General features: G+C 41.4%; 1 protein-coding gene across 1 annotated transcript; it reads right to left on the bottom strand.

Moving 5' to 3' along the window:
- Positions 1 to 8,738: 8,738 nt before the first annotated feature.
- Positions 8,739 to 9,723, bottom strand: LOC116469519 (small ribosomal subunit protein uS2-like). The gene has a single exon (XM_032755613.2). The coding sequence runs from the start codon at positions 9,658 to 9,660 to the stop codon at positions 8,773 to 8,775; it is 888 nt and encodes a 295-aa protein (XP_032611504.1). The 5' UTR covers positions 9,661 to 9,723; the 3' UTR covers positions 8,739 to 8,772.
- Between the last annotated feature and the right edge of the window lie 209 nt (positions 9,724 to 9,932).

Here is a 9,932-nt window from a genome sequence, read left to right as displayed (position 1 = left end):
TGTCTTTATGTAAAGACCTAACCTGGAAAGCCAGAAGACAAGAACTGGCTAGAAATGTTAGATGTGTTGGCTAGATATGTTGGCAGGAAGAATTAGGTTTGACATATTTAGGTTAGAATCTTCAAATGATTGTGGGTCCAAGTTCTTTTTTTTTTTTTTTTTTTTAATTCTCAGTTTCTTAATTTGCTTGCCCAGGCCTTACCAATAGACTTGCATGTGGACATGAGCAACACTGTTCCTGAAGGTCCTGTGTGTGCTCTGGGCATATAAGCCTCCTAACTGCCATGGAGATTTGGGAAAAATGAAGTAGATGTCCAGCTGTCTCTAGTGGGGCCCATTCTGGGACCGAGAAGCCAGATTAGCAGGGTGACCAATCATCCTGATTTGCCTGGGACTGAGGGGCTTGTGGGACTTTGAGTTCCAAAACTGGTAAAGTCCTGGGTACAAGAGGCTCAGCTGATGTATTTGCTGGTTGGAAAGGACTAGAGCCTTGTCTGTAATTGAGGTTCAGAGGACTACTGAGCTATCTAAAGAACTGGAAAACCCTGAGGGATGCAGGACACCAGGGACTCTCAACTGGTCCCCCGAGAGCAGATGACCAGGAATAAAGAAACGTATCTAGAGTGGGTCAACTGAGCAGTAGCGTCTGGAGTCAGAGGAGCAGGAGCTCCAGGCATAATGCCCAGTGGTACTTGCTACCCTTCCATGCAGTCCCCCTTTGGTCCCAGGGTACCTGTGAGCTCTGGGAGGGTAAGGCAGTGGTAGAAATGCTAGAATTGTATCTAAAAGCTCACATGGCAGAGCTGAGGGAGTCCTCTCTGAAAGAAGTGGACATGTGGATGTACTGGCCAGAGAGAAGAGGGCAAGGGAGACTGGGAGAGAGAAAGAGATGTCAAGAGAAGGACAGCAGTGGCAAGGCCAGCACCGGAAATGATGAAAGTAACAGTGGACAACAGAGGAGAGGGTCCACAGAGCCCCTAATTATACATGACGAAGAGATCACCAAAAACTGATGGTTCCCCAAAATTATGTATTTTCTGGGAATTCTCAGATATAGCTGGAGAATTGAACACTGAAAAAATAAAAGCCTACTCATCAGCAGTTATGGGCAGCATGAAGGATTGAGATTTGGATTATTATTGCAAATATGATCCTGGGCTATAATTACATAAAACTGCCTAGTAAACATACAGACTATAATTATATTAAACCATTTTATGTAAATTTTCTATTGAAGTAAAAGTACATAGAGAAAAGCACACTAATCACAGGTGCACGGCTCACTGAATTTTCCCAAAGAGAACATATCCGTGTACCCAAAATATAGATGAAGAAACAGAACATTAATATCATCCCAGAGGCCCACCTCATGCCCTTTCCAGTCACTGCCCCCTCCCAAGGGTAACAAGTGTCCTGATTTATAACACCATACATTAGTTGTTGTATTTGTCTGTTTTTGAATTTTATATAAATGGCAACATACATAACTCCTTCATTTGCCTTTTTCACTCAACATTGTGAGATTCATTTTTATTGTTACGTGAGGTTGTAATTTATTTTTTGTTATTGTTGTGTGGAATCCCATTATGAAGATACCACTATCTATTTATCCATTCTACTTCTGTTGGACATTTGTATTATTTCTAGTTTGAGGCTTTTTTGAATAGTGCTGCCATGGACTTCCTACTATGTGAAATTTGGTAAATATATAATGCATTTCTGCTAGGCATATACCTAAGTGTGGAAATGCTATGTCATAGGGCCTATGTATGCTCATCTTTGGAAGATACTGCCTAACAGTTTTCTGAAGTGGTCATGCAATTTATATTCCCCCAATAATGTCTGAGAGTTTCAGTTGCCTTACATCTTCTTCAGCACTTTCATTTTGGCCATTCTAGTGGGTGTGAATTATAGATAAAACTTTAAGTTTTCACCAAGCACAGTGGGTCACACCAGTAATCCTAACACTTTGGGAGGCCAAGGCAGGAGAATTGCCTGAGCCCAGGAGTTTGAGACCAGCCTGGGCAACATGGCGAAACCTCACCTCTGCAAAAAATACAAAAATTAGTCGGGCGTGATGGCACACTCCTGTAGTCCCAGCTAATCAGCATGCTGAGGTGGGATGATGACCTGAGCCCGGGAGCTTGAGGCTGCAGTGAGCTGTGACTGTAGGCTCACAACTATAGCTGTGGAAGTGTAGCTATACGAGAACATTTCCTTTTCTTCCTGAGCTGGTTCTTTTTTTTTTTTTTTTGAGACAAGGTCTCACTCTGTCACCCAGATTGGCGTGCAGTGGCCCAATCTCGGCTCACTGCAACCTCTACCTCCCAGGCTCAAGCAGGCCTCCCACCTCAGCCTCCTGAGTAGCTGGGATTACAGTCTGTGCCACCGTGCCTGGCTAATTTTTTGTATTTTTGGTAGAGACAGGGTTTCACTATGTTGCCCAGGCTGATCTTGAACTCCTGAACTCAAGTGATCTGCCCACCTCAGCCTCCCAAAGTGCTGGGATTACAGGCATGAGCCGCCAAGCCTGGCCTTCCTTAGCTGGTTCTTTAATACACTACAGTAAGGCTTGATGCTCATACCCTTTCTAATAGATGCATGTTGTCTCTTTAGATATCTGGCCCCACTACCATAACATACGAACCTTTCATTTAATCTACACATCCCAAAGTAGAGAATATAATTGCTGGAGACCTGCAGGCACTATTAGCAGGGAGACTGCAAGGCTTTTCATATATTTACTCTCACAAAGGAAGACTGTTTTCTCATAGACCATTTCTCTAGGGGCTACTGTGTGACTATAAGTGGAAGAAATCTATCATAACCAAATTGTAGACCATAAAACAAATCTGGGGGTGGCACGGGAGTTTCTTTGATTTCTACCCTAGAGATCAATGTGTAAAATATGCATGATTGGTTTTCTCTGTTTAATGTCATCCTTGGCCTAGGGATTTTGAATTCTGCAGAGTCATTTTTGCCTTTAAATGAATCATTGACCTAGCTGTCCCCAATGTGTTACCATACTTGCATTGAAAAGATTGAAAGGGAATGAGGGAGTCTCAAATTCTTTTAGTAATGTTCTCTGTTCTACACACTTACTGGTCTCAGTTGGCTTGAAGGAAATAATCTCCCCTACTGGCCTGAAAATAATTTAAAAAAAAAAGCTAAAACTAAATTGTGCTGTTGTGCAAAATGGGCTTCATTCTTCAGGGCTTATAACAAGTACATTTAAGAAACCACAGAACCAGGTGCAGTATTGCACACCTGTAATCCCAGCTACTCTGGAGGCTGAGATGGGAGGATCCTTTAAGCCCAGGAGTTCAAGGCTATAGTGCACCATGATGGTGTCTGTGTACTCCAGCCTGGGTGACATAGTGAGACCATGTTTCTTTTTTTGTTTTTGTTTTTCTTTTCTTTTCTTTTCTTCTTCTTCTTTTTTTTTTTTTTTAGATGGAGTTTCACTCTTGTTTCCAGGCTGGGGTACAATGGTGTGATCTCGGCTCACTGCAAACTCCACCTCCCAGGTTCAAGCAATTCTCCTGCCTCAGCCTCCCGAGTAACTGGGATTACAAATGCCCACCACCACGCCTGGCTAATTTTTTTTTATTTTTCATTTTTTTATTTTTAATAGAGACGGGGTTTCACCATGTTGGCCAAGCTGATCTCGAACTCCTGACCTCAAGTGATCCACCCTCCTCGGCCTCCCAAAGTGCTGGAATTACAGGTGTGAGCCACCGTGCCCAACCAGTGAGATCACGTTTCTAAAAGAAGAAAGAAATAACAAACTAAAATACATGACTGTGTAGATGAGGAAGGACATGAAATGAAACAGGAAAAAGGTGACCTGAAAACTTTTAAGAATTTTATGTTATCATTGGTATTTTCCTCAAAATCACTTAAGTATCATAAAGCTTTGCAGGAAACTTTTGGTTTGGCTGCAAGGAGAGAATTCAGGACATATTCATCCAGTTGTTATCTGAGGGACTTCCTCTTAACAGCTCTTAATTTCAAAGATTATGTATCATAGCCTTGTTCCTTAACCAGACTGTAATCCTCTGGAGGGCAGGGACCATTGATTCACTCAAACATTTTTGTTAGGCACCTGCTAGATGCTGGGGATGGTAAGTTGATACTTCCTGCCATCACATCTTCCCACGCCAGCCACCTGCCTGCATCCCTGACTAGCGCCTGTTCGCCAACTCCTGGGAACTACACTCTCCTCTTCTAGAGACACCCTGTACTTTTTGCTGAGCCCTCATGATGCCAACTATTTGTTTGGATCAGCACCTGTTGTTTGCCTGAACATATGTTCTGCCTAATAAACCTTTCTCCTGGTCCTTGGAGCCAGTCTACCATCCCCACTTCCAACTGCCCCTCTCTATTGGTGTGTCTCCTTCAAGGTTCTAGACCCTCTTAGGCTTTCCATCCAACTCTTTTCTGGCCTACGGTACTTCATTTATAAAGATTTTCATTCCACAAATGTTCCTTGAGCTTCCCCTTAGTGCCAGGAGCTGTGCCAGGTGATAAAGACACATGTTAATGGTTATCAGGCTGCTAAGAAAAATATAGGCTGTGAATAAGAATGTATAAGAAAATGCTACAGATGCCTCAAGAGATGTGTGAATGAGATAGAGGGGCACCAAAACGCAGGTGATCAATTTTTCCATGAGGTTAGGGCCAGGCAGGTAAGATTTCATGAGTAAACATTAGATAAAGTAGCTTCAACTAGATTTCTGCTTCTACAACAGCTCTTGACATTCTCACTTGACCACACTGCATTGCTGGTCAGAAATCTGGCAGCACTGGACAGAAGAGAGGGCAAGACAGGCTATCTAAGGGAATCTAGGTCTCATCTCCAAATTGGGTTATTTATTCTTGTATTGTTGAGTAGTAAGGGTTCATTATGTGCTATGGATACAGGTAATGAACTATTATTTCATTATATGTTTTCCTCTAAATTAGCCTTCTTTTTTTTTTTTTTTTTTAGACAGGGTCTCACTCTGTCGCCCAGGCTGGAGTGCAGTGGTGTGATCATGGCTCACTGCAGCCTCAACCTCCCAGTCTCAAGACATCCTCCTGCTTCAGCCTCCCAAGTAGCTGGGATTACAGGTGTGCTCCACCACAGGTGGCTAATTTTTGTATTTTTAGTAGAGACAGAGTTTCACCATGTTGCCCAGGCTGGTCTTAAACTCCTGGGGTCAAGCAATCTACCCTACTCAGCCTCCTAAAGTAGTGGGATTACAGGCATGAGCCACCATGCCAGGGCCTTCTAGTTTAGTCTTGACGTCTCTCTTAGGATAGAGACTATATAAACTCTAGCCCTGGGCTTTAGGGAATTTGGTCATGGCTGCTTACAGTGTATCTTTCATGAGATACTTCTTTATCCTGGCAGATGCATTTGTTGCTGTCTGATCTGTGTCCAGTTTATTCCTACCAAGATGGCCACTGTCTAGGAGATCCCTGGCTAGTAAAAAAGTTAGATTTGGGTGTGTCAGTCAGGTGAGCCATGTAAGAGGCAGCACAACAAAATGCATGAAGTAGCAGAAGCAGCGTATTACTCACAGGTCCTAGAGGGAGGAGGGCAGCACACCAATAGGAATGGAGAGCCACCTGGTACAAAAAAGCCCAACTAGTATTTAAAATGGATGCCGAGACAACAAAAAATGACAAGAATTCGCTACCATCCCTTACAAACTATGATTTGTAAATATTTTCTCCCATTACATAAGCTATCTTTTTACTTTCTTGATGATATTCTTCGAAACACAAATTTTTTTATTTAAAGAAGTCTAATTTATTTTTGTTGTTGTTGGTGCTTATATTTTGAGTGTTGTATGTAAGAAGAGTTTGCCTACACCAAAGTCACAAAGATTTACTCCTAAGAGTTTTATAGTTTTAGCTCTTAAATTTAGATCTCTGGTCCATTTTAATAAATTTTTATAAATGGTATGAGGAAGGGTCCAACTTTGTTCTTTTACACGTAGGTACCCAGCAGTTCCAGCATCAATTTTTGAAAAGATTATTCTTTCTCTCATTGAACTGTCTTGACTCCCTTGTTGAAAATCAATTGACCATAATTTTAAGGGGTTATATCTGGACTCTCGATTCTGCACTATTGATTTATAAGTCTATCTTTATGCCAGCACCACACTGTCTTAATTACTATAGTTCTGTAATATGTTTTAAAATCAGGAAGTGGGGATCCTATAACTTTTTCATTTTTTTCAAGATTATTTTGGCTATTCTGGGTACCTCACATTTGTACATGAATTTTGTGTTTAGTTTGTCAATTTTTGCACACAAGCCAGCTGGGATTTTTAGGGATTGTGTTGAATCTATAAATCAATTTAGGCAGAATTGTCATCTTAACAGTATCTAGTCTTCTGATCCATGAGCATGTATGTCTTTCCATTTATTTGGATCTTCTTTAAGTTCTTTCAACAATGTTTTCTAATTTCTAGAGTACAAGATTTACCCTACTTTGGGAGGCTGGGGCTGGAGGATCACTTGAGCTGCACAGTTCAAGGCTGCAGTGAGTTATGATCATGCCACTGTGCTCCAGCCTGGGTGACAGAGAGAGACTCTGTCTCTAAAACAACAACAATAAAAAAAAAACAAAAATGACTTACTTTTCTCTTACTAAATTTATTCCTATTTCTATTTTATAATTCCTATTTTCTTGATGCTGCTCTCAATGAAATTATTTTCTAATTTTTTCAGATTTTTAATAAAGCATGTAGAAGTACAATTCATTTTGTGTATTAATCTTTTTATTTTTATTTCTTTTTTTTTTTTAGAGACATAAGCTCGCTGTTGCCCAGGCTGCTCTCAAATTTGTGGCCTCAAGAGATCATCCTGCCTTGGCCTTCCAAAGCTCTGGGATTACAGGCATAAGCTAATATACCTGGCCCATTTTGTGTATTAATCTTAAATCTTACAAATTTTCTGAACTCATTTATTACTTCTAATAGTTTAAGTAAATTTCTTAGTATTTTCCATATGCAAGATCATGTCATCTGCAAATAGAGTTAGTTTTACTTTTTTCCTTTCCAATCTAGATGCATTTTATTTTATTTTATTGCCTACTTGCCCTTCCAGCACATTGCTGAATAGAAGTGGTGAGAGCAGACATTCTTGTCTTATTCCTGAAAGAGGAAGTACTTGCTTTAGCAGGTGTTAAGTTAGTCATAAAGCTATAATAGCTAAAACAATAATTGTGGTTCTGGCATAAGAAAAGATAGGCAATTCAATGAAATAAAAAGAATAGCTCAGAAGCAGATTCTAAAACAGAGAAGTTAAAATATCATGAGGGAAGCATTACAAATCAGTGGTGGAAGGTTGAACTACTGGATAAATTGTGGCTCTAAAACACTAGTTGGATGTTTTGGGGAAAAAATCATTAAGGGATTCACATGATACATCAACATACAATTTTGATGGATAAGAATTAAATATAGAGAAACACATCACACCATTAGTAAATATAAAATATAAAAGCAACGCCTGGATGAAAATCAAATCTCCAGATAAGAAAGAACATTTTGAAATGGCTTTCCGAATTTTTAAGTTATCATGTTTTTTGACTCGGCAATTTAACTAAAAGAATGCAAACATCATCTTTATGGATCTCATACAATTGACTAGCTTTCTCATTGCTACATTTGCGGATGGTAGAAAGTCAATAAATACTTATGAATTGCGACAGAGCAAGACTCCGTCTCAAAAAAAAAAAAAAAAAAAGTTGTACAAAAACGTAAAGGCATACATTCAGAAAGGATGTCATAGCAGTGCCATTTGCGTGAGTCAGTAGCCAACAGTCACCCTACGCCTTGAGATTTAAATGAAGTTCACCTGGGAATCATAACCCTGTGGGATGTACATTGCCCTCCCTGTGATTTCTGTGAGTTATGGTAGTTTTATTTTCTCACAGTTCTTTCTATCTTGCTAAGAGCTCTGGTTCTGTCTCAAGCCCACTTGCATCTCACCTCTTTTAGCCTGTCTTGTCTTTTTGACTTGAACCAATGTACGTGTGAAATTCAATCCCCTTTCCTTACCATTCTATCTTTTCAAGACAAAGCAGAACAACAAAAACACCTCCCAAGCCATCTGAATGTGGATTTTTTACAACCACACAAACTGACTCGTTCAAAGATTAATATTAGACTTTCTCATACATAAAGGCCCTTTGTCCTCTTGTCCTCTTTCCCATGAAGAATTTCTCACTGGCCACATTTGTCCATGGGCTCTGGTATACTGCTTGTCACTTGACCTTCTCTCTCCACCTCAGGCATTTCCTGAAATTTTATCAGTTCTCTGTTTTCAGGATTTGCTTTCCCATGGACTATTTAGGGACAGTCAAAATACCCAAGGGGGAAAAAAATCAAACTTTTAGAGAATTAAAATAAGTTTTATTCACAGTTCTTACTGAGGACTATAGACTGAGGCCCATAGCCCGGGAGGAGTCTTTCAGAGAGGTCTGTCGGACCCTAAAGCAGTGTTTCAACCCATTGGTAGGTAGGTGGTAGAGGTTCAGTATATGCAAAATCCCATCTAAGTTTGGGTGCAAGAGTACATTTGATTATAGTTTACTAAAGTACATTTGGTTATAGGTAATAGAAGCATAATGACTAACCCCGTGAGATGTTATCGTGTGTAAGAGAAGCCAAGGACTAGGGTCACGTAAATTTTTTTTTTTTTTTTTTTAGAAACTGATGTTTATTTTCCATCGACCATTTTTCCATGTTGCTTAAGAGCCTATTCAAGAACAGCTTAAGACCAGTCAGTGGTTGCTCCTACCCATTCAGTGGCCTGAGCAGTGGGAGCTGCAGACCAGTCTTCCGTGGCAGGCTGAGCGCTCCAGTCTTCAGTAGGGAACTGCTGAATAGGCACAGAGGCCACGTGCACACCTTCAGACCAGTCTGCAACCTCAGGCTGAGTAGCAGTGAACTCAGGAGCTGGAGCAGTCCATTCACCCTGAAATTCCTCCTTGGTCACTGCCTTTTCAGCAGCAGCCTGCTCTTCTTTTTCAATCTCTTCAGGATCTCTGTAGAAGTAGAGATCAGGCATGACCTCCCATGGGTGTTCATGGGAAATGGTGCCACGCATGCGCAGAACTTCCTGAGCCAGCATCCACCACATCAAACCCACTGAGTGAGCTCCCTTGTTGTTGCATGGGATGGCAACGTCCACATAGCGCAGAGGAGAATCTGTGTTACACAGCGCGATGGTAGGTAGGTTAACATAAGATGCCTCCGTGAGAGGCTGGTGGTCAGCCCTGGGGTCAGTAACCACAAGAAGCCGTGGCTCCCGGAAGGCTGCCTGGTTCTGGTTAGTAAAGGTTCCAGGAGTGAAGCGGCCAGCAATTGGAGTAGCTCCAGTGGCAGCAGCAAACTTCAGCACAGCCCTCTGGCCAGTATTCCTGGAGGATATAACACTGACATCAGCAGGGTTTTCAATGGCAACAATAGCACGAGCTGCCAGCAGAAGCTTCTCCCAGGTCCTCTTCAGATTTATGATACAGATGCCATCACTTTTCCTTTTATAGATGTACTGTTCCATCTGGAAGTCAAGATTGGTGCCACCTAAGTGGGTTCCTGCTGCAAGGAACTTAAGGACATCCTCCTCCTTCATTTGCAGGACATCAAAGGCTCCGGACATTGTGAAAGTTTCCCTTTAAGTTACGACGGGAATCCAGAACAACGCCGTATGGACCCCCCTACAGATACCGCGGAAAAAGCTAGGGTCACTTAAATTTTAAGGAATATAGTGACTGAGGCAAGAGGCATGGGGGATGTGCTCTATCCTGTTTTGTCAAAGTATCTTTCTGGAGAGCTGCAGGCCTCACAATCAGGGGCTTTGTAAAATTACCCTGGCAAGCAGAAACAGGCAAACACACGCTCCTTCCGTTTGCTACTTTGTCTCTCGGTATG

This window comes from Hylobates moloch, unplaced genomic scaffold (assembly GCF_009828535.3).
Source record: "Hylobates moloch isolate HMO894 unplaced genomic scaffold, HMol_V3 SCAFFOLD_5, whole genome shotgun sequence".
Lineage (NCBI taxonomy): Eukaryota > Metazoa > Chordata > Mammalia > Primates > Hylobatidae > Hylobates > Hylobates moloch.
The sequence above is the reverse complement of the archived record's forward strand: the minus strand, read 5'-3'. Positions and strand labels throughout refer to the sequence as shown.

Excerpts from the sequence above, each read along its gene's own strand:
- LOC116469519 (XM_032755613.2), bottom strand. The coding sequence starts at position 9,660 with ATGTCCGGAGCCTTTGATGTCCTGCAAATGAAGGAGGAGGATGTCCTT.